The sequence below is a fragment of the Monomorium pharaonis genome, chromosome 9, assembly GCF_013373865.1.
Source record: "Monomorium pharaonis isolate MP-MQ-018 chromosome 9, ASM1337386v2, whole genome shotgun sequence".
NCBI lineage: Eukaryota > Metazoa > Arthropoda > Insecta > Hymenoptera > Formicidae > Monomorium > Monomorium pharaonis.
In genome coordinates this window covers 13,443,749-13,469,881 of record NC_050475.1, presented here as the reverse complement: position 1 = coordinate 13,469,881, position 26,133 = coordinate 13,443,749, and the positions used below count along the sequence as shown (strand labels likewise).

The 26,133-nt window shown below is 32.0% G+C and overlaps 2 protein-coding genes and 1 long non-coding RNA gene across 8 annotated transcripts in view; 1 reads left to right on the top strand and 2 right to left on the bottom strand.

The window, feature by feature from the left end:
• The window catches only part of LOC118647447, a 30,992-nt gene extending 4,976 nt beyond the window's left edge, over positions 1 to 26,016 (bottom strand). The window contains exon 1 of the long non-coding RNA XR_004964722.1: positions 25,637 to 26,016. This is a non-coding gene — a long non-coding RNA (uncharacterized LOC118647447). The remainder of the gene's footprint in view (positions 1 to 25,636) is intronic.
• Positions 1 to 26,133, bottom strand: part of LOC105832624 (protein O-mannosyl-transferase TMTC4) — a 96,855-nt gene that overhangs the window by 19,558 nt on the left and 51,164 nt on the right. The window lies entirely within an intron of this gene.
• Positions 1 to 26,133, top strand: part of LOC105832623 (snRNA-activating protein complex subunit 3) — a 64,484-nt gene that overhangs the window by 23,446 nt on the left and 14,905 nt on the right. For all 3 annotated transcript variants that reach the window (XM_036292406.1, XM_036292407.1, XM_036292408.1), the window contains exons 4-5: positions 3,159 to 3,443; positions 21,408 to 21,646. In XM_036292406.1, the coding sequence (XP_036148299.1) occupies positions 3,159 to 3,443; positions 21,408 to 21,646 (524 nt within the window). The remainder of the gene's footprint in view (positions 1 to 3,158; positions 3,444 to 21,407; positions 21,647 to 26,133) is intronic.

Genomic DNA, 26,133 nt, shown 5'->3' with positions numbered 1-26,133 from the left:
TGTTTTAAGTTGTTTAATTCTGAATTGTTTTGCAAATCTTTTCATTAAATTACTAGTAAAATTTCTTCCTTGATCTGTTAATATTGTTTTAGGGGCTCCAAAAATACATATGAAATATTTTAATATTGCATCAGCAACTTTAATTGCAGTTATTGAAAAGATTATTGCAAAAGGTTTTAAAAGGTATTGCAAGGGAAAATTTTGTAAGGTGATCTTGTATAGTTAAAATATATAAATTTTTTTTTGTTTCAGGCAAAGGTCCTACTATGTCTGTTGAAATTTTTTAAAAAGAGGAATAAGGTGTAATTATTTTTTGTTTTGTTTTTACTCTTACCAATTTTTTAAGTTGATATTGCAAACATTGATTAATATATTTTCTAATATCATCTTTAATGTTATTCCAATAAAAATTTTGTCTTATTTGATTATAGGTTTTTGTTATTCCTTTATGATCATTTATTTTAGATGAATGAGTTTCTTCAATAATATTTTTCCTATCATTTATTCCTGGTACTTTTACTAATCCATGATTAATTATTTTAATTTGAATTCGCAGAATTGAATTTACGAATTAGGCTTAAAATTTCTTCCATGAAAAATTATCTAATTCTTTTGTTTTACCTATATTTACTATTTTAATTGAATTTTCTTTAACTATTTTAGGAAATTTATTTGTAAATTCTAATAAAATTTTTTTAGTTTTTTTTTGTATTTTCTTTACAAATAAAAATGTAATTTCTTTTCTTTTTTAAAAATGTCTAAATTACGTTCTTTCTTTTCTTTAATTTTGGGTATGGAATTTTGTCTTTGAAGTTGTTTTGACCCTTTATCTTAAGGTTTTCCATCCGGTTAGAAAGTACAAATAGTTTTCTTTTTTCATATAAATCTGATCACAACTGTTTATTATATTATGTTTTTGTCCACGTCTCACTATTTGTCTGTTAATATTATCCGTCCTTTTGTCTGAATTTATTTCGTTGTATGTTTCATCAATGTCTTTATAACTATAATTGTCGTCGTTGTCTTCGTCATCATTATCTTTTTCCTTCTCTTCTTTGCTTTCTTTCTCGCTTTCTTCGTCAGAATTATTTTCATTTTAATTAACTTTTTCATCTTTATTCCTTGTTAAATTATTTATTATTTGTAAAAGGTTGTGTGGTATAATTATTTGTGAAGTGTTCGTATTGTTGTTACAATTTTCAATGGTAGTGTTTCTGTTTCATGTATTGTTTCTTGAATGTTATTTTCAATGTTATCTGTTTTTGAATAGGTGTTATTTGTTCCTGTAATCGATAAAATGTTGTCTGCTTGATTTGTTGGACAATTGTATATTTCTACATGAATTGTGTGTTTAATTGATGATGGTTCTTCTAGTTCCTTACGAGTAAATGGTACGCTTTTTTTTTTTTGATTTTTCAAAATTGCGTGTTTGCATTCTTGAAACGTTCTTGAAATGGTTGGTTCTGATTCTTCTACCATGGGTCTCCTTCTTGATGAAGCTGGTAGAGGTTTAGGATTTGCGTTTCTTTGTCTTGCTTCATCATCTTCCGGACACTTCTATTTTATCATATAAAGCAGAGATCGGCAAGAAACGCATTTCTCGGCCGATTTTAGCAAGCACCGCCTCCCACTATTTCTCTTGCCCCGCGTGCCGCGCGGTCTACGAACCGCGCGATTCGTAGGCCGCGCGGCACGCGGGGCAAGAGGAATAGTGGGAGGCGGCGCCTGCTGAAATCGGTCGAGAAGTGTATTTCTTGTCGATCTCTGATATAAAGAATTTATTGGATATATATTTGTCGTGGAGTTTTTTGATAAAGCGTTAGCATTTTTATTTATTTTTCCGTGTTTATATATTATTTCATAATCATTCAGCTAATTTAATTCTCTATTTTGCTAAACGTGAGGTTGGGTCTTTTAATTTATTTATCCAAGTTAACGGTTTATGATACGGTTATTAATTAAAACTTTTCCGTAAAGATAGTCTAAAATGTTGTACAGCGTATACTATTGCTAATAATTTTTTTCTATAGTGGAATAATTTTTTCTGCATCATTTAATACTCGTGAGGCATAGCTTATCGGTTGATCATTTCCTATCTGACCTTGACTTAAAATTGCTCCTATTGCAGTTCCAGAAGCATCAGTAGCTAAGAGAAAGGGTTTTGTAAAATCTGGGTATTGTAATATTGGTTCCTAACAAAATGCATTTTTTAATATATCAAAGCTTTCCTGTTCCTTTTCTCTCCAATTAAAATCAGAATTCTTTTTTAATTGATTAGTTAGAGGTTTGGCTATCTTTAAAAATCCTTTAATAAATCTATTTATCTTTTATTCCTAAAACTGATTTTGAAACAACCAATCCTAAGGTATTTAGATCCGGATGACGCTACAGACTAACTGCAGATTAACAGAGTCGTTCGGTAAGAAACTCAGTAACTAAGATTTAAGACTTCGAATAAGACTATTACAAGAGTAACAAGACTAACTATTAAACGCTTTGATTCCCTTATTTATATCTAATTTCCCCCAGCGTTTTTCCCCTACGCAAACTTATTTTCTAGTGGAGGAGGAAAGTTTTGTCTCAGGGTGTAACCCTATGCTTGATTGGTTCTGATTCTGATTGACCTGCGCCTGGTACCACCAGAAACCAAATAAGAACTCAATATTCTTTTATTGTTTGCTGCATTACAATGCTTAAGACTGAGTTTTAAAATAATTTATTGAAGCTAAGCTTTATTATTTTTGTATATTTACGCGTACGTAACACTTGAATAATTGTTTTAATCATGGCGGAATTAATAAGATGAGGCAATGCGCATAAATTTTATAACCCAATGAGAGTGCTGGATCCAAGTTACTCTTATACCAATCTTTCTCTCTCCCCTCTCTCCCCTTTCTTCTTTCTCACTTTTTATCTTTTTTTTTTGTTTTCTTTACTCTTTCTTCAACTCACGATGTTACGTCACGTGGATCCAGTCACGTGGATGCGCAGACCAAACTAAAAATTGGTTAGCAAACCGCCTCACCTTGTTGATTCCACTATGGTGTTAAGTAACTATTACATGATTGATAATTTTGTAATTATATTACTTTCCTTGCTCAAGATATGATGACTGTAACGAACTTATAACGCTAAGATAATGAATTGCTTCTTTTCAGAAATATGATAATTTAAAATTGTCTGATGTATTGTCTGATGATTCTGATATAAAACCGGGCGAAGAATTTCTGATTTATGTCAGAGTATATGAACCATTCAGAAGCTATCCTCGTTATGTTAAATATAAATTGGATATTCCAGCACTTAAACTTAAAAATGTTATTTCGATATTGGGTCGTCAGACTCTTTATGAGCTACGTCAAAAGATAATGTGTCAGTCTGACTTATCGATTACAAAAGAAACTAGTGAAAATCCAAATCAGAAGTCTGGACCGATGGCAAAAGTAACTGCTTTTTTCATTTGTAATTTTTAATTTCGAGATTTATCTTTTTTTTTATAACAGTGTTAATTGTATATATTAATCAATAAACAAATCTATATTAATCAATAAACAAATTAAAGAAATAAAATACTAAAAATTAAAAATAATAAATATATAGAGAAGGGAAGATAGTTATGAACCATCATTTTGTTTTATTTAAATAACTCACAAGGAAACCTCGCGAACCCGAAAATTCTGATTTTAATGAAACTTGGCATAAATGTAGAGGGGGTAAATACATGAATTTAGAAATTTTTAGTTAGTGCTTATAAACGGTTTGAATGGGTGAAACCACCCTTTAAAGTTGAGACATTTTTGCGTTTTCTCGATATATCTCGCAAACTAAACAAAATATAAAAAAATGTTTCATACAAAAGTTTTACAGTATAAATATTTCTATTTAACTATGCTATTTATTTAAAAAAAAAATTTAAAAAAACTCTTCGAAAAATAAATATTTTCTGAAAAAATAAATAGCATAGTTAAATAGGGGTATTTATGCTGTAAAACTTTTGTATGAAACATTTTTTTATATTTTGTTTAGTTTGCGAGATATATCGAGAAAACGCAAAGATATCTGAACTTTGAAGGGTGGTTCCACCCCTTTAAGCCGTTTTTTAACCAAAATAAAGAATTTCTAAATTAATGTATTTACCTCCTCTACATTTATGCCAAGTTTCATTAAAATCAAAAAATTTTCCGTTTGGTTTTATAAAGTTAAACGGTTTGAAGGAGTGAAACCACCCTTTCAAGGTTGAGTCATTTTTATCTTTTTTCGATATATTTCGTAAACTAAACAAAATATTAAAAAATGTTTTATACAAAAATTTTACAGCATAAATACCTCTATTTAACTACGCTGTTTATTTTTCGAAAAAAAAAAAATTTTTTTTTAATTAAAATAAATTTTCAATAAAATTGACTTATGTATAAAGCATTTATAAAGTAATTATAGTATCTTATATACTACGTTTTATTTATATTATCTATGTGTATATTATGTATGTTATATATTATCTATGTTATAATACTATACATTTATATTATCTGCATCCCCATTTTTCATTTATAAGCTTTCATTTATTGGTGAAATATGTATAATTTGAAATAAAATAATAAACATATTAAGAACATTCGCAATTATGTGTAACATTATGCTTCGCTTAATTAAAAACAATCTAACAGAAAAATCAAGCACACGTTAGATGTGATACTGATGTACTAATCAAGCACACGTTAGAATTGATACTGATGTGAAAAGGACGCGTAACATTACACAGGCACACAAAAAAAGTGGTTGGTCCGGCGGACTAGACTAGTCAATCCTTATGTATTTCGACCCGCTAAATCTGAATCCAAGGTTAAAATTGCAAAGTTAGCTCGCATTTTTTAACCTCAAAAAAAAATTCTTTTTAATGTTGGTCCGGCGGACCAGACTAGTTAATCTTTTTTTTTTTAATGTTGGTTCGACCGACTAGACTAGTTTATCTTTATGTATTTTGACCCGCTAAAACCGAATTCAATGTCAGAATTGCAAAGTTAGCTTGCATTTTCTAACCTCAAAAAAAATTTTTTTTTAATGTTGGTTCGACCGACTAGACTAGTTTATCTTTATGTATTTTGACCCGCTGAATCCAAATCCAAGGTTAGAATTGCTGAACTGGCTCATTTTTTTCTAACCTCAAAAAAAATTTTTTTTTTTATAATGGTCCGGCGGATTAGAATAGTCTACCTTTATGTATTTTGACCTGCTGAATCCAAATTCAATGTCAGAATTGCTGAATTGGCTCATTTTTTTCTAATCTCAAAAAACATCTTGTAAAAGCATTTGTGATCCAAATACATTTGTGATCCAAACTGCTTTTACAAGGTGTTTTTTGAGGTTAGGAAAAAATGAGCCAATTCAGCAATTCTGACCTTGAATTTGGATTCAGCGGGACAAAATACATGAAAATAGACTAGTCTGATTCGCCGGACCAAAATTTAAAAAAAATATTTTTTGAGCTCAGTAAACACAGTAATATAGTAGCAATGTAACAGCAATGTAACCGAATATAACAGGTTACATTACTCTGAAATTACACGTAACTTACATGTAAGTTACAATTTCCGACTCAGCAATATAACATGTTATAATTAGATGTTATCTAACCGTCACACAACAGTTACAAAGAAAAATAAAATAAAATAAAAATTTCATTTTTTTTAAATTATTTTTATCAACAGCACGTACTAAATTTAGGATAAATTTTTATTAATTAATTAAATTTAAATTATGTTATTTTTTATTTTATTCTTATTTGCCGCTGCTAGGTTTGAACCCGGGACCTTAGGATGACGAACCTTGTACTCTACCTGCTACGCCATTTGACTCATCGATATGAGTACTTGTTATTGTCTACATACACCTATATGTTATAAACTGACGCAACTATATTACTTTTTTATAAAAGCAATTAAATTTTGCAAAACATTAAAAATAAATAGCATTAATTTATTTACTTATTAATTTCATTGTTAAATTTATCTTTTTCCATAACCTTAATAATTTGATGGAAATTGCGATCTATTTAGCACTAATCTTTGAAGCGTTTAAATGATTAATTAGATGGTTACTATATAGATCATAATTCTAAGAAAAATTGAATAGTATACATTTATTATTCTGTTTTTGTTCAACACATGATGAATTTAGATTTTGTGCATTTTTTGTACGCAGTAATTGTAGACAAACCGTTGTCTACAATTACTGTGTTTGTATCAATGTTATTACGGAACGATGCGTCGTAGTTAACTCAGAAATCAGACAACATTATAACATCCTGAATGACAGATCTATTTGATAATAAAAAAATTATTATAAAGATAATGTTTTCAAAAATAACTTATTATGTTACGATTATACAATTTTTGTTGAATAACTGTAACGCCAAAACGATGTATAACAGCTATATCACTTGCGTATAACAAATATTACGTAACAGGTTATTTCCATGTCATATAGCACCTATATATCACAAGAATAACAATGTTAAATTACATGTAACTTCCATGTTATATTGCCGCTATAAAATGTGTTCACTGGGAGGTTAGGAAAAAATGAACCAATTCAGCAATTCTGACTTTGTATTTGAATTCAGCGAGTCAAAACACATAAGGATAGACTAGTCTGGTCCGCCGGACCAACATTAAAAAAAAAATTTTTTTTTGAGGTTAAGAAATGCGAGCTAACTTTGCAATTCTGACCTTGGATTCGGATTCAGAGGATCGAAATACATAAGGATTGACTAGTCTAGTCCGCCGGACCAACCACTTTTTTTGTGTGCCTGTGTTATTAATAAAGATACCAAACTTTTATTAATACGTGATTTCCATTTATATATGATACATACCATGACAAATATAAAACTTGAATGTGAAATATGTGACGTAGACAGAATGAACACTGTGTGAAAGCAACGTTACTACTCTAATATTGCGCAACTGTTAGACAAAAACTAATACAGGGATGCAGATAATATAAATGTATAGTATTACAACATAGATAATATATAACATACATAATATACACATAGATAAAACGTAGTATAAGATAATATAATTACTGTATAAGTGCTGTATACATAAAAGTCAATTTTATTAAAAATTTATTTTAATAAAAAAAATTTTTTTTTGAAAAATAAACAGCGTAGTTAAATGGAGATATTTATGCTGTAAAACTTTTGTATAAAACATTTTTTAATATTTTGTTTAGTTTACGAAATATATCGAAAAAAGTTAAAAATGTCTCAACCTTGGAAGGGTGGTTTCACTCCTTCAAACCGTTTAACTTTATAAAACCAAATGGAAAATTTTCTGATTTTAATGAAACTTGGCATAAATGTAGAGGAGGTAAATACATTAATTTAGAAATTCTTTATTTTGGTTCAAAAACGGCTTGAAGGGGTGGAACCACTTTTTAAAATTTAGATATCTTTGCGTTTTCTCGATATATCTCGCAAACTAAACAAAATATAAAAAAATGTTTCATATAAAAGTCTTACAGCATAAATATCCTTATTTAACTATGCTATTTATTTTTTCAGAAAATATTTATTTTTTGAAGAAAAGTAATTTTTTTTTGCATAGTTAAATAGAGATATTTATACTGTAAAACTTTTGTATGAAACATTTTTTTATATTTTGTTTAGTTTGCGAAATATATCGAGAAAACACAAAAATGTTTCAACTTTGAAGGGTGGTTTCATCTCTTCAAACCTTTTATAAGCACCAACTAAAAATTCCGAAATTCATGTATTTACCCCTTCTACATTTATTTTGAATTATTTTTAATTTTTAAATAACCAAGTTTCTTTAAAATCAGAATTTTTGGGTTTGTGAGGTTCCCTTTCAGTAAAAATTTGTGTAACACAATTCTTGTTGGTATAAGTTTGTTACCTATAGAGTTCTGCTAATCATGTTATAAGCAGAAGTTCTTTGGATATACATAACGAACATAATTAACAATTTACTGAAAAGAGAAAAAAGATTGCGGTTATGGAACTTGTAGGAAAAAATTAATGTTTTTTGGCGGATTTTACATAGCAATATCACAAAAATATTAATATCTTGTACATATAGTATCACATAAAAGAATAAATCAAAAATATAAATAAACAAAAATAAAAATTTCTTGCGACTTTGTGTATTATAGAAATATTATAAAAGTATTGTTGCGCACAAGCTCCGTTGTGAACGCGAGCTTCATGTTAGAAGAAATCAATATATCGATTGCTGATGTCAGCTAATCGTGGTCGTGGTCGTGGTCGTCATTTTGAAGTTGTTATGGTGGTTCACGAACTGTCAAGTTTAAGCATTTGTGTATTCTAAATAAATTCCGTTCTTTTAAAGAAACATGCTGTCTTATTTTGCGGCCGAGTGCTCGGAAGTGCGCGATTGAATTTATGGTGTTGGCGAGTGCGAATACGCGTTGCGGAAAGCGCTACATTTTTAGAGGCTCGTCCCAAGGAACGTTATAGAGACAACGAGTTCTGCGGTGGGTGTGACGGGATTCAGGACGTCGACAGGAGAGGGAGGTCGTTCTCTTTAACGCACGTCGGTGAAAAGAAGACGCGGTGAGACTTGAGGGCTCTCTGCGAGTGCAGCCGCGCCGGAATTTCAAATATTAATGCACGTACTTCAGCAAATGCACGAGTAACACGCGGCAACAGCTAGAGTTTATGGAGACGCTATGATGCTGGGACGAGGAAGTTCAACGCCTTCGAAAGCGAGCAGCAAGGGGTGCGCGAAGTGCGGAAGTGGCAGAAAGACAGCTAAGTCCCTCCAATAATTTTCTTTCTTATAAGGATCGGAGAGGGCGCACAATCTTACGGCGGGAGAAAAGTTCGTGCTAAGCTCGGATATAAACTGAAGCTTGATACATTTGATGGGACGATTTCGTTGCGAGAATTCCTCAGTCAGTTTGATTTCATTGCAAACGTGAATTCGTGGAGCGATTCAGAAAAGAGGCTAGCTCTCGTTTTGTGCCTTAGAGGGAAGACACGTTTAGTTTTATAGTCTTTAGAAAATTTTGATAGTCTCGAATTTAGGGAGCTTGTTTCAAAATTAGAATTACGTTTCGGAAGGAGAATTGGAAACATAAGTTCGGGAAGGATTACGCGTCTTTCGAGTTGGAACTAGAAAGATTCGCGCGTTTAGCGTATCCGGAATACTCTTTTGCGGTGCGTAATAAAATCGCTTGCGCGCAGTTTATTTCTGCGTTCGCAGACGGATTTGTATGTAGGACTCTTCAATTAGAGGGAGTAAACTTTTTGAAATTTGCGATATAGAGAGCTAAAGCGGTTAAAATTATACAAGGAAAGAATTTTGGTAGGTGTAGTGAGTACCAAGCTCCGTTGATGGACAGATGGCGCTAACAATAAGTAAGGTCTTTGCATGGTTAGTCATTTTTGGTCCATTGAGTTGTATTAGTGCGCGTCGTAACACACGGGTCATATCTGTAGTTTACTGTATGTTATTGTATGTGTGTGTATTGCTTTTGGTGTGTGTAAATTACAGTATTTGAGCTTATGGTCGTCGCCATTTTCAGTCCAAATAGCTTGAAGCAAGTGCGAAGACCTTACTTACCGCTATTTGTCCATTGCCGGATCTTGGTGAGTACATAAGGGCAAATCAGAGAAACAATTTTGGAAAGCAGAGCGTGAACGGAAAAGAAAAAAAAGAGAATGAAGAAAAATTTTGGAGGAAATTTTGTGGAAAAGAAGTACGGGCGTAATGGAAAAAAATTTAAGAAAAAAGCGAACGGGAAAGTGTTGGTCGTGCGGGAAGATGGGTTATTTCCGTTTTGAGTGTCCAAGAACGGAGGGAAATGTGGAATAGCCGATCTCGCCGAGAGTGTAAATAATATCTCAGAAAATATTTGTAAACAGAAATTTGTTAAAAGGGTTAAAGAAAATTGTTAGGATTTTTGTTTTAAAGGGAAAGCAGACGGGAAAGATTGTTTATTTAGAATTGACATCGGCTCCAACGTTTTCTTGATAAATAGTACTTTCTTGATAAATAGACTTGTAGGAAAAGAAAAAGAGAAAATTTGGGAGAAGAATAGTTGTTTGTGTTATCCAACGGGGGAAAAGATTCCGATTTTATTTAGGGTCTGTACGAAAGTTTAGGCAAAGTTTCTGAGGAAGTTTCGATGTTTGCGGTCGAGATCAACGATTTGTTTGCTGGGTCAGATTTCTTGGAAATGTTTTCAATTTAGGAAGAATTTTTGCAGAAACGGGCTTGGAAAAATTTGGAAAGGAAAAATTTTTGAATTGTGGTCGGATAAAAAATTCCTCCGAGAAAATTCCTGAAATTCTGAAAGGAGTATGAAAAAAGTTACTCATATGAAATAAATGAAATAAATGTAAAAGATCTTTTTTCACGTATCTTCGAGTACGTCCTTCACGTTTGGAGTTAGCCCCAGAGGGTGTTTCAACTTAACTTTATTGGTCATATTGGGAAGCTTTATCCCTAAAAGGCGAAGTGTTATATAAGAGATGGGGTGCAACTAATTTGAAGTCGACGATATTTTAATTCATTGTCCCACGTAAACGGATAAAGAAAATTCTTGAGAAGACCCATGATGCTGCTTTTGGTGGATATTTCGGAGTGAATAAGACTTTAGAAAAGATCCGCAGGCATTTTTATTCGGCTACTTGCAAACAAGATGTTGAGGGTTTGTGCAGGACTTGTAAGTTTTGCATTTCTAGGAAAGGCTCTTCAAGTAAGAGAAAATTCTTTTTACCATTTTACAATGTAGGAACGCCTTTCGAAAGATTACAGATGGACATTCTGGGTCCACTCTCTAGATCTTCTGGAAAAACGTTTCTTTTTTGTGATGGACTGTCTCACAAAATGGGTAGAAGTTTTTCCTTTTAGAAACGTGAGAGCCAAAACGATAGCTAAAGTTTTCGTAAATAAAGTAGTTTTTCGTTATGGGGTTCTTTACGAAGTTCATACGGATTAAGAAAGAAACTTTGAGTCGAAGTTATTCGCGGAGTTAATGGTTCTTCTTGGGATTAGGAAAACGAGGATCACAGCTTTACATGCTCAGTTCGATGATAAAGTCAAGCGTCAACATCGTACGATCATCAATTATCTTGCTAAATATATTTTGAAAAAATACAAAGCTTGAGTTCATTGGATTTCTATGTTTTTCTTGGCATATAAATCTTCGAGACATAAATGTACTAGAGTAACTCCGGTGGAGCTTTAATTAGCAAAGACTCTAGTACCGCTGGATTTATTTATAGGAAATATACTGAGTACGGAGTTTAGGACTGTGGATGAATACATAGGCGGTTTAAAAGAAAGCTTAAAGAAAATTCGTGCAGGAGCTAAGAATCGTATGGAGATTAGGTCATCTTAGATGAAAGCCTGGTATGATCGGAAGGCCAGGGATTTTCTATTGCAGGAAGGGGAGAGAGTGTGGTTATATAATTTTCAAAGAAAGCTCGAAAGAGTTCCTAAGCTTCAGAGTGATTGGGAATGTTACGTTCTGGATTTGGGAGTGTCTCCTTTTTTGGGTCAAATGTATTGAAACAATTTACCCGGAAATGGAGACGGCTCGGTTGCGCAAATTTTAAGATAGACTGACGGGAGGAAGAATAGGATAACGAACGGGCAAGGTTATTGGGAACCCGGTGCCGAAGTGGTGATGAATTTTATATGCGAACCTACGCGGATCGCCTTTGCGGATCTTTTTATAGTTGGGCTTAATGTAGGCTTATGTTCTATTGTGTCAATAATATATGAACATTCAGGTGTTCCGATTGATTGTTTTTGATTTAGTAACTGTGTTAATTGTTGTAAATAAGAGAAGGGATCCTGGTTTAAGCTGTAAACTGATTTAATCAGAAATTTTAACCTCTTCTCTCGCTGACGTCATCCGCCTTTTGTGGGCATTTAAAAGATATAACTGAATTCCGAAGAATTGCTGTTTAGACGGGGGCCACACAGTTGTCAGCGACAATCGAGATCAGGGCCATTCTATTGGTAGCGACAATCAAGATTGGGGCCACTCTGTTGGCAGCGACAATCAAGCAACTCCTAGGATGAAATTGTTAAGTTTTATTGCAGCAAAGGAGAGATCCAAATTTCGGTCCAAATAGTTCTCGTATTTTCGTATATTTTAAACTCAAAGAAAAATAATACAAGTAAAAGGATAATTGTAAAGGAAAAGGAAACGGGAGTATGGTTCTTACGTTTACTGCTTTAACCACTTTGTCGGCATTGACGCCATATGGCGCGGAAAATATGTATGCCCCAGGGGGCATTGACACCATATGGCGCACATCGTTTATTTTTTAATTGGCTGGATTGATTTGCATGAAAATTGATATCCAAAGATTTTTTGTGTCGCTGAATATGAATCCAAGGTCCAAAATTTAAAATGGCGGACCCAAAATAATAAAAATTTTCCACTTATTATGAAAGCTGGTATCTAGGGGTTTTTTGGGTCGCTGAGTACGAATCCAAAGTCAAAACTCTAAAATTAAAAATGGCGGACTCAAAATAAACCCAAATTTAGCAATTTAAAAACCCCTGTATTATAAATTTTATACAAATAAATTAAAATACTTTTGGTCCGCCATATTAAATCCGCCATTTTAAATTTAAAAATTCTGATGTCTCGTAATCAGCGACCCCGAAAGCTTTTAGATACAAAATATCTTTGAATTGCGATTACTTTTTTTTCTTGCCCACAGGGGCACGAACAGTGAAATTTCGCCTGCCGACGAAGTGGTTAACTAAGTATTGACTCGACTACGCTGTCATCGAGACTGCTTTATTACGATTACAACTGCAACTGGTATTACTGGCACTAGTGGTACTGGTGCTGGTGCCTTTGGCAGTTCTTTTTATATTTTCCTAGTAAGTGAGGGAGTGTCCTTTTAGGACCAATCACCGTTTCTTAAAATTTGGAGGACCAATACTCGCATTTTGTTTGATTAGATAGGCAGCAAGGTTTGGCGTAAGCCTTACTCTTGGCTCTATGAGATCTTAAATGAGAGTTAAAATTCTAAAGTTCTTAAATATATATATTTTACGATAAGAATTCACGTAATTTAATTAATCTATGTTTATCCTTATGCAAGGCGGATTTGTTGCGTTTTTGATTTGTTGTTCTATCTTTATTAGATCTCGAGTTATAAACAAGTATATGAAAATTTGATAGTTTGTCTTCGACTTATTTGAAAGGATACTTAACCTCGCAATTAGGATGGTTTCAATCTTACTGTTATAAATTGCTATAAATACGCATTGGTTAGTTCTGCAAAAGAGCTTCCTTCTTTTAAAAGAAGAGTAATTTTTTTTGTTCGAGAATGCTTGAAATGACTAACAAGTCGCAGGCTGCGTTTGTTATCTTAAGAACGGTCGCCTGGAGCGACTTAAGGGTTTTAGATATTTGGGTCTATTGTGTGGGAATGCGTTGTGTGATCTGTGACAGTGAATTGAGAAATATTTTGAGTGAGCCCTTTTACAGAGCAGATGGAAAATTTATAGTATGGAAAAAGAGATTTATTGGGATGTAACAGGAAAGACCCTATTTGATTGTAAAAAAAAGTTGAATGATGTTTTCTGTATTTGAAAGACGCCGATGCATAGAAAAAAAGTCATACATGCGAACTTCTTTTTTAGAAAGAGAATAGGCGCGGAAGAGTCGGAGCTCCTTTCCCCCCACACACAAAGAGATGTAAATATTTTAATGTTAATGTTTTTATACTACTTGGGGATGTTTCGTTTTCTGTTAAAGTTACTTTAAGTTGCGGAGATGAACGACCTTCGAAGGGTGACCCAGACCGTTTGGTTTTTCTGAGGAAAATTCTTCACTAAAATGCATCTCGCTCACGGTTTTTGAGCGTGGTTTTTTATGAGACAAAAAGCAAATGCTGAGACGGGGACTTGGGAGTTCTTTTGGGATTAAAGGGGTCCACATAGGATTCCCCTCTTCCCCACCTTTGTTCAAAGAACAAGAAAGAAGGGCGCAAGACTCTTTGGGAAGAAGAGGATTGCGGTAAATCAGAACAACTGGAAGACCTCAGCAAAGAACTCCACGGACTTGATGTCATTGTTCAGGAAGCTGACCACTCCCAGAAGGAGAGTGACGGAAAGACGTTCGGGAGTGAAACAAAGTACGAGTCGGGTGCAGCTCGGAAATCCTTGGCGCGAGCTGGGGAAGAGCGGGGAGCATCAAGGTACCCAGAACAACGAGCTGAGATGTCTTCTGAGCAAGCCTCTCAATTGTCGGGACAACAATTTTGAAGAGGAGGGGAAGTGTTGCGTGCGAGTTTTGTTGTGAATGCGAGCTTCGTATTAAAAGAAATCAAAATATTGATCGTCGACGTCAGCTGACGGTCGTGGTCGTCGCTTTGTGTTCGGAAGTGCGCGATCGAGTGCAGAGTTTGTGGTACTGGCGAGTACGAGTGCGCGTCGCGGAAAGCGCTACCGTATTATAACAAACAATATTAGCTAAGTATAGTAAAAATATTGTAAAAAATATTATAAGGGCAGCGATTATGGGACTCGGACTTGCGACAATCGCAAGGATCTATAACCCTAAAACCAAGCAGTATAATTTTACATGTCAAATGCACGCACACATTACGTCAAACATTAAATTCATTACGTTATTTGAAAGCTATATTTAAGCTTTTTTTAAATTATATTAATGTTAAAAAAATAATACCCGACATATTTCTCAAAATGAGGTAAAGAACAGACACCTATAGAACATTTAGCTACTTGCAATACTAAAATGCACCTTCTATAACAACAAAACAAACCTTAATGTCGATCAGTCGCCATGTTATAATGTCTAAACAGTATGTAAAGAAGTAACTCGAGCAGTTATCCCTAGAACTCAAAATAAAGTATACGAGATATTATGAATTCCATAACTTTATATCCAGTCCCTTCACTTCTTTAATAAGTAAAATTTTAATATTTACATGATTCTAAAAAGATTGATTTTAAATTCTTTGATAATAAAAAATACTGAATATAAAAGTTTTTTTTTGGTACGTATATTTTATTTGTAGTAAATTTCTGTTATACATTTATTCATAAAACAAAATAAATATAAAAATAGTACATTTTTTTTCTTTTTTGTGCACACTTCTTAAATTATTCTAATGTATACATGAAAAATCACCTGTAAAATTTTACATTAATTGAATAATAAAGGATAAATGTTACCGACAAGTAAAAATTTCTGGAAAATATTTCTTTATTGATTGTTTTCATAAGATTTATAAATTATGCAATATTGTATAATAAAATGCGTGTGCTATTTCTTGCATAAAAATATAAAAATTCCATCTTACAATTAGTTGTGGAAACAATTTTGCAATTATTGCAATAGTCTCCAAAGTTTTCTATTTATATAAAATGTAAAAGTTATTAGTATTAGTTGTTAACAATTTTTTAAAAATTGTTTTGATAAAATTTGACATAAGTGGAAGAGATTTCTTAATACAAATTGAATAACATTTACTTTGAGAAATAATTATGTCAAAATAAAATCATGTTTTCCTATTGTCTCCAGAAAATTTTTTAGATAAATTTTTTTCCAAATTTTTATAATATAGAACTATTTAAGATGTTCGAAAAAACAAATTTGTTTATTTTTTATTTTACCCCTACAAAAATGGACTATGTATGTTTTTTTTACTTAATATAATAATTACATTTTAAAGTAAAAATGATAGGAAGAGTAATCTAACAAATGTCAATATCAAGTACCCAGTTAACCATTTGTTGCCAAATTGTCAGCAGACTGCTAAAAACTTGCGGAATCAGACTGCCAAAACCATGTTTTACTGTGTCCTCGAGTGCACCCTAATTGCAAGGAAAAATTGTCATCAAATCCTGATATCAAATTGGGTGCAACACTAGAGCAGATCTGTCACTAGCAGTACAATGACAAATTCACGCAGTAAATTGAGAATAGATGTTGCAACGTAAACTCACAGCAGATTTGCACCAAATATGCAGCAGATCTGTATTCATAATTGACGACAGGTTGACGACAGATTTGTTGAATCTTTTCGTTTTCACAGTTATAATTTTATTTGAGAATCGACGTAAATAATCTCCTTGGAAGATTTATTAATTCAGGAGTAAGAACAGATTGAATAATTTTCCTCACTCCCTCCTTAGCATTTAATATTTCCTATAGGGAGGTCTTAATTGACCTATCTATTTTCTCCCTTCATATTGCAGATATATTAACTATTCTAGGTGCAATTAATTTTACCAAAGGGTCTTCGCCATTAAGAAAGGTGAAATGCCACTAGTCTCGACATTGGAAAATAACTTTAAAAATGTATTAGTGATGCTAAAAAAAAATTTTTGTGATATTGATTAGCTTCCTTTTATTCTTTCCCCTTCTCACACTTCCCCCAAAAACAGTTTTTTAAAAATATTTTTTTTTTCTCGAAAACTTTAAATTTGAAAATTCTGAACAAAATTTCTTTGCATAGTTTCCTTGCACATTTCTTGCAAATGCTCATTTCTTATATTTTTTCAGATTTTTAAAAGTGATGAGTCAAGTTCAAACTTGCAAAAAAAACTTTTTTGGTACTTTTTCGCCATTTTAACACTATGAAAATTTTTTTAATTTTATTATTTGTACAGAAAATTATGTATTTCAATATACTACGTTTTAGAGTTAATGATCCCAGGACATAACCAAAATTCACGGAAAAACTATTAGTCATACTTTACGCAAAAAAATTTTGTTCAGAATTTTCAAATTTAAAATTTTTGAGAAAAAAAGATAATATTAAAAAAAATTGTTTTTTGGGGAGTGTGAGAAAAGGGAAGAATAAAGGGAGGCTAATCAATATCACAAAAATTTTTTTTTAGCATCACTAATATTTTTAAAGTTATTTTCCAATTTCGAGACTAGTGGCATTTCACATATCTTAAGGGGGGGACCCTTTCTTGGAGTTAAATATCACTTCAAAAAAATAAAAATACTACCAGTCCTGTATTGTAAAAGTATTATGTGGCGGTTCTGCACTACATCGGACACCGCAGGCGTAGCAAAGGAAGGTAATTTTTGCTTACCTTAGTCGCGTTGCGAGTGGTCTTTGTAGCGAGTTGGCTGCATTTTACTCCCGAGTAGGCCGCCTATCGACTGTGCCGGGTTTTTTATTGCCAATTTGACATTTTGACAGATTTGCTGCGTTTCTGGTATCAATCTGTTGCGTTTCTGGTATCAATCTGTTGCGTGCTTTGACGCACAAATGTTGTTGCATTTCTACAGGCAATTTGCTGACATTGCTTGCACTTTGGTGTTTGTCGTCAATTTGTCATCAATACTTTCAATAAATCTGCTCGCAATTACTTATTATTTTGTAATGTATTTTGATGACAGACGTTGTTAAATATTTGCTGAATATCTGCTAATAGTGTTTGCAATGACAAGATATGTTTCTCATTTGCTGCCTTCTTGGCAACAGAATCTGTTGTCAACATTTGTCACAGCTGAAGTGGTTATCTGGGTAAATATCAATTTGCAATTTATTAGGGGAGAAAAGGCAGTTATGGATTAGAGTTACGGAATTCATGATATCCCGTATATTTTGTGTTGAATTCTGGGGACAATCGTCCAAATTATATACTATTTTGATGTTATAACATAGCCACTAGTCATTAGTGTTTATTTTGTTGTCATAAAAGCTACATTTTAATATTGCAAGTAGCCCACATTTTATAAATGTGTATTTTTTACGTTATTTTGAGAAATATGCTGGGTATTAATTTTGTAATTTTAGTATAATTTAAATATGACTTTTAAATGTATAATAAAATTTGATGTTTGATATAATGTGTGCATACAATTTGATGTATTCTAAAAACTTTAAAATATAACATTGTATTGACTGCGTTCAGGACCATTTGCGAGTGTCGCGAGTTTGAGTTCCATAATTTCTTTACACGTAATTTGATTATACTTTTACGATACTTACTAGCTAATGTTTGTTTTAATATTTTTATAATACTTCTAAAATGTGTAAAGTAGCAAAAACTAAAATTTTTTACATATATTTTTGATACTTTTCCCAGACAACACCAATCGGGACAAATGTCCAAAATCGAGACATAAGACATCTTAAGGATGCCTGTTCAAATTGCCATTCTGAAGTTTGCTTACTTAGATTTCTCTCGTTTAGAGATGAACAGACAAGCCGTCCGCTTTCGTTATTCTCTCTTTTTTGCGATTATCATAGCGACTTTGTCTTTAAAAATAAGTACGAGAAAGAGCTTTCCTTGAATTTAAAGAATATTTTAAAGGCCTTTTATCAGATATTACTTTTAATACTTTTGGGTGCGTACAAACACTTCTCTCACAGCAACGAGTTGTGAAGACGGTTGACGGGTCTCACGAGAGGTTTTCACAAACGGGTGCTTTTGAGCGCTACTCTTACAGACGAAATTAGACATTTCGCACGAAGACGAGTTGCGATCTTGAGGAAAGCATACGTCAATCATCGTAGGGACAGCATTAATTATGAAATGTTCGATGTTGAGGCTCTTGTACTAACAAGGGGACCTTACGGGTCATGGGTCATCGATTTTTTTCATACTTATAGGATTTGAAGATCAGTACCCGGACTTCAATTTTCTAAAGCAGTACGATGCGCTTCTCAAAAATACTCGAGAAAATCGATTTTGAAGATTTCCGATATCTTTAAGTACAGAAAATTTTGACCTATCGTCAGAGCCGCCCGTGCTTTAGGAAATTGAAGTCCGGGTACTGATCTTCAAATCCTATAAGTATGAAAAAAATCGATGACCCATGACCCGTAAGGTCCCTTTGTAAGATCGGTAGAGAATAAGGCTATCCAATATTCAACTCATGTAACTCGCATATGAGCAAGCTAGATGACAATAAGTAATTTATATTAAGATGCGACAAGGTATTTAATGGCATTTTATTAAATAGTTATTGTTTTGATAAGTTATACAATATTAGATTTTTGCTGAAAAAAGTGGATTGAATGAGATGCGTATCAATAAAATTGTGGCAGGTCATATAAAGGGAAGCCGCATGGAACATTCTGAAGGATTTTGTTTATTTTGCAATTTAACTTACAATATTTTCGATTGATTATGTATTAATGACTTCACTATTAGAGAACTTGAAAAAATTAAAAGTAGAACAAATATTATTTCAAATGCGGAATTCAATTCAATTAATCATGAATTTATAATAATAAGATTAACAATCAATTAATGAACGGCAGCTAAAAACGATGCAAAAAAATAAGAGATTAATTAGTAATAATCAAATGTTGAACTTGTCTTCGTATTTATTACGAATGTGTAATTCAATTGATGCGTATTCACACAATAAAAAATAATAACGATCGCCGCTTAATTCAAGGAAAAGGGGCCGCTTCGGTGTGAACTTTGCATGGCGCCGATCGCCGATGCTTTGCCCGCGGCGGTAAGAATGTTCAAAGTTGTGAACGGTACCTGTAGGATGATTATTTCAGTGATTGAGTATGTGGCTCTGCGTTTCAGAAATTCCACGCTAAAGATTTATTCTCCGGTGCGCTTCGCAGACCCCACATGTGAGAAAAGGGTCGCTTCTCTGTGTCGAAGAGTTCACGTTTTAGGGCGTGAAGGAGAAAGATTTGTCGCTGCGCTTCGCACGAATTGGAGTGAGATGGAGATGGACGCCGCCGCCGACGCGCGTCGCCCGATTCTCCTTGTGAGAGAATGAGAGGGATCTGAGCGCAATCGCTCCTTTGATTTGTCTCACTTGGTATATGAACGCTGATCTTGCGCTTCGCAAGCGATTCACAATAAGAGAGTTTTGATCGGAAAATGGGAATGATTCAATTCATCATATTAGATAGCACAAGAATACGAAAAGTGAATGATTCGCGGATTAGATGCTTCGCCTGTTACGTTAACTCATTGCCGGTCAGACAAGAAATGAATGAATAATAAAAAAGAAAGAATCAAGCGACGCTTCGTCGTTTATGCTGATCAAGGGGCTCGAGACAAGAAAGCAATTAGAATGAAGTTCCCTTCCCCCCTTTTTTTTACCGCTACTCCTCTCCCGGCCCCGTCGTCAGCCGGAAAATCTCCGCATTCGGAAATTCTCTTTAATTCGGAACAGTTATTGATTTTGAATTTGTTTAAGAAATTTTTTTTTTTTTTTACTTTTAAAATTCGTGTTACTGTTAAGTTGTTTTTAATGATGTTATAAATCTTAATAATTATCGGTATTTAAATTGTTCGATATATTATTTAATTGTATTGAATTACATATTCTGTTAAAGATTACACAGCTAAACAAAAAAATAGTTTTTCCTATGGACTAGACCACTATATCCTTATGTATTTTGACATGGTGAACACGAATCCGATGTCAGAATTGTTCCATCATTCATCATTTTGCGCATGCAATTATTGCAATTTTTAAGGTTTTTTAAGGCTATCTTTTTGATTTACAAAAAAGAAATGATGGGTGATGGGGCAATTCTAACACCGGATTCGTGTTCAGCACGTCAAAATACATAAGGATATAGTGATCTAATCCGTAAAACAAACCACTTTTTTGTGTGTGGCTGTGTTATTAATCTGTATCTGTAATTCAATTCTTTGTCAGAATTGAAATTCTTGTGCTTCTTCATTGTCCATTCGTTATTACTCGTGAATTTTGTGGAACTTTAGTTCTTACAAAACAATGTTTTTAAGATGTCTTTTAGTCATATTTCCATCTTGAAATAAAAGATATCTAAAAGACGTTTTATGTCCCGATTTTGTACATTGTACTGTTTGGGTTGTGTGATACTATGTATAAGATCCATCAAAAAGTATTAATTTTTCATTTTTTAGATATAAAAATGATTGTGATATTTATTGGTTTTAGTGTTCTATATTCTATAGGTTTCGTAACCGCAATCTTTTTTTCTTCTTTAGTAAATTATTAACTTGTTGACACACCTTTTTTCGATCAATTTTGATAGATACTTATTTTACATATGGAAGGTAGGCTATTTTGATAAATAAAAAAGGAAATAGGTACGGAGCATCAAAGTTATCGTATGGGTGGCTTACATCCAGTGTGTCAATAAAGGGTTAATTATGTGGATATTTGTTATGTATATCCAAAAAAACTTATGCTTATAACTATTGCTTATAAAATTATTGATAGAACTCTATGGTAACAATTTTGTACTGACAGAGAATTATGTCACATGAATGTTTACTGAGTTATTTAAATATAATATAATGGTGGTTTATAACCCCCTTCTCTATTATTATTTTAATATTTTTTTAAATAGTTATTTACTGATAATTGTTCAGTAACTGATGGAATGATCATAATAATTAATTGTATTTTGTTTTCTATTATAGGAAGTCTATCAATCAGGATTCTTTTATATCGAAGATACGTTTTATAATGATATGAGTTTGCCGACTAACATTGATTATAGTAAAGTTATATTGGAATGGGCGTCAACTCGTGATATAGGCCCATTTAAAATCGATACCATGGACGCTAAAATAAATTCTCTTTGCATAAGGTTCGGGTTTCCGTGGGTGTATCAGCACCAGGGTTGTTGTGAACACTTGATTGTCTTTACTGACGCTAGGTAATTTTTATTAGTATAATTCTACAAAAACATCTGATAAAAGAATTCTTATATCTTATATTTAAAAAATATTAAACTTTTTAAAGTTTTATAAGTTTTTTCTTTGGAAATTGTAAGAAGAATCTTAGAAATTTTTCTGAAAAATTATAAAGTTACATAAAAATTGTGAAAAATTCTTAAATTTATATATAAGTTCTGCGATTCATATAGCAATTGTGCAAAAAAATTCTTTAAAAAATTTTTACTAGGAAAATTTTATTTAAAGTTTATATAATTTTTAATATTGTCAAGAACATTAAAATAATGATAGATTAAAATTTTATGAAGCTGTTTATTAGGTATTTGCGTTACTTATAATTTATATGGTATAAAAATACTATAATTATTTAGCGGCTGAACAATTATTAGTAACGCAAATATCTAATAAACAGCTTTATAAAATTTTATGGCAAAAAAGCACGAAAAAATAATCACTTATAATTTTTTAACATTGAATACAGTACTGATTATTAAATTGTTCTATCACTTTACAACTTTGAAAAGTTTGCGATTAAAAAAACAAATTAAAATATGTAGCAATAAGAGCCTGCCCTGGCTGTGTTTGTGTAATGTTATATTTTAAGAGTGGTTCTATCGTTGTAACATAAACAATTATACATAATTTCGATTAATGCATATTATACATAAAATACGCAAACGTTTTGACTTACAATTCGAGTCCTCTTTAGTGCTGTTTAAACGCAATAACAGTGGAGTCAAGAGTTACATCGAATGTTCCGTCATATTATGGAAGATTTATCTTCTTCTCAAAACAGGAGGTGATAAAACACTAAACAATAAAGTTAACAGAAATGAAGCTACTAGAGATATAAAATAAATTGTTGCTAATGATAAAATGGAATATAGTAAATTAAAACTTACGAAAAGAACCAACTGAATTTTATTCATATCAGTAATATTGTGTGTAGGCGCTCTGATTTTTTGGTGTCGATAACAGAGTGAAATGAGGAAGATTTTAACCGCATATCGCGCTCAGGGAGTTTATGATAGAGAGGTGGGGGGGGGGAAGGAAAGAAGGGGAAGCGAGCAAGAAGTAGGAGCGGGTTGGTAAGGAGGAAAAAAGAGAGAGAAGAAGAAAGGAAGAAGAAAGAAGCATTACTAAGAAATGTTATTTAATAAAGCCATTATAAATCGGATCAACTAACTCCGTATCATATTATAAAATAAGGCTCTTTTTTTTGTTTTATATGTGAATAATTTCGGATATAAGTCTCTTAGGCAAGCTCCCTTTCTTGTCCAAAATTAGGACCCCCTTCCAATCAAACTCGTGTAAAAAATCAGTTCTGTGGTCAGTGATTAAGGAGGTCTGAGTTGAGTTTCTATTGATGTGGTTCCTATGTTCCGAAATTCTTGTCTTAAAAAGTCTACCTATCTGGCCAACGTAAGATGCTTCACAGTCTTTGCAATTAATTTTATAAACCACATTGTATTGTGAAGAAACCAATGTTTAAAAAGAAATCTTTTTGTACTTTAATGAATTTGTTTAAACTGTTAAACGCAGTATAAGCGATTTTTAAGTCAGGTATACCGTTAAGACAACGTCGAATTTTATCTGAAAGTACTGGAACGTACAGTATGGTAAAAAAGTTACATTTTTCTTTATCTTCTTTGGTAGTTCCCCTGTCTAATTTTCTCGAATTTAATATATGGGTGTTTCTTTGTATCTTCTCTTTAATGCATGTAAAAATAAGCTCCAGAGGATATCCATTGTCCAGTAAAATGTTAATAATAATTTTAAAGTTCGATTCGTGAAAAGTAGGGTGCGACAAATGCGTAATACGGTCTATTAAGCCATACACTACTCCTTTCTTTTGGCAAATTGGATGGTGTGAGTGAAAATTTAAATATTTCCCTGAAAGGTAGGTTTGTGGTACCAATTATGTATAAGTTTGTTGGTTGAATTAATAAGTGTAAGGTCCAAAAAATTGAGTTTGTCGCCTCTCACCTCCATTGTGAACGTTAAGCGGGGGTGATAATTATTAAAAATTTTTAACAAATTATTAAGTTCATTGTGGGGAGCAGCCAAAGCTATATCGTCAACATATCTAAAATGGAACAAAGGTTTAAACGGTAATTTTTCAATGCAATTAATTTTAAGATCTTGCATAACAATGTTCGCAATTATGGGAGACAATGGAGACCCCATGGGAGTTCCAAAGGTCTGTTTATAAAATAATGTCATCAAATTTAAAAAAAGTTGAATAAAGAACTAATTTGGACGCATCAATAAATTTCGCATCATTAATCGGTAAATCGGTGTTATCCCTAACATGACACCATTTTTTTTCGAGACTTTTTATCGCTAAATCTATAGGCACATTCGTGAATAATGAAATCACATCAAGAGAAACAAGAGCATAATCATTTGGAATAAAAACATTGGAGATTTTTTCAATCAGATCAAAACTATTTTTTATTTGGCCAAAATTAGAGGGTAGACTTTTCGAAATGATTTGGTGAAGATAAATTGTCAAGTAACGTAAGGGACTTCCAATAGAAGAGGCAATAATTCTAAGTGGTGTTGAAGGTTTATGTGTTTTTGGAAGTCCGTATGCTAGCGGTAGTATGGCATTTTTTGGCTTAATTCTAGAGAACAATTGTTTCAATTGTGAGGCAGATTCTTATTGGCGACATATTTTCATTTATTTTTTTAAAATGTAGAGTCTTAAAAACATTCTTGTTAATTTTTTCGATTAAAGTGCAAAAAAGGATTGTTAGTTTATTTTGACACATGAGAAATCTAAGAAATTTTTTAAAAAGTTAGAAAATTATACAAAAATTATGAAAACAATTTTAATTTATATATAAATTCTGCAAAATTAGATAAAAAATAAAAAATTTAGAGATATTTAATTATAACAAAATTTAGAGATATTTAATTATAACTAAATATACAGTGTGAGTCTAAAAAAAGTTTACTTAGAAACATTAAAGGAAATATTATAGAAGAAAATATCCATTATGAAAGAAGGGTGTCGAAAAACAGCGATTTTTTGCCGACCGGAGAAAACCTTGGGATTTAGTTCACAGTTTTAAAGGTGCTGAGTTCAAATATGATAATCTAAACTATTAAAACCTTAGGGAAATATATTGTATTTGAGATAATGTCAGCGATTTGTGTAATTAACTGTAGCGAAATTCATATAAGGAATAACGCATATTATACATTAAGTGCAGATATACAGATATATTAATGTATAGGTGAATCTATTCACATACGTATGAATGTTTTCTCCTATCTTTAACCGAAATATATAAACTTTTTATCAGACACCCTGCATAAATATTTTTTAATTTATGTTAATAATTATCAGAATTATTATATATTTAGCGACCTAAAAACTTTCTTAGGTGTGATTAAATAAGATATTACATACAATATAATAACGTAAATAAGACATTAAAATTCTTAATGGTAAATTGCAAAGAACATTTTTGTTTTAAAATAGATATTTGTGCAACAAGTGCGGTGAGTCAGTTAATTGCCCGTAAGTGGACGTACGAATCAGAATCGAGTGTGTTGCGAGTCCGCATATGTGGGCAATAGCCGATTTGCATATATCGCACACAATATTTTTTGTTATCTGTGCGTCAAAATATTGATCCTCGAATATAAATTGACAGGTGAGAAGAAGACTATTTTCGGTGCACGGGTAGCAAAAATATCTTTATTTTTGGAATACTGAATATCTACATTAAAATGAAATTAAATAGCGTTAAATGGATTGAATTTGTTTATATGAAGAAAGGATCTCACACGATTCTTATAAAAAAGCATTATATAATTTGCTTGAATAGCAAGTTTGCATGACTTAAAAAAAATTGCATTTTATAATTTATGTACACTTTTAATTGTAATTTCTCTCATAATTTTTTAACACAAATCAAACTAGAAAGTAAGTAATAAAATACTGCATTATGTGAAATTACCGAATACGGTCTAGAAATGATCGAGTCAATGACCTCTCGAACACTCTGTGACGGCATACTACAAGACCCGAACTATTTTTATGTAGTAAAATATTCATTTATCTGAAAAATGAGCAAAAAGAGCACATATAAGCCATGTTTTGTACCTTTATGTAAGAGTACAACAATTAAAACACCACATAAGTTTTGTTCTCTTACATGCCTCAAGTAGAAAACGTGAAAAAAAAGTTTGAAAGTACCCATTGTACTGATGAATCAGGAAAATAGTGTTATTTTAATGTAAATATTATTATTATATAAACATATTTTTTATGCTTTACTTATAATATTTATAAAAATATCATACAACGCATATATTGTGAAAATATCTGATCTAATCTAAATTCATATATTAAACTTCATTGTATTTTAGGAATTTTTACTTATAAAGTACATCTAAAATTATTTGAAAATTATAATTTACAATTAATAAAAAATATTTTTATTGTTTGTGTGAA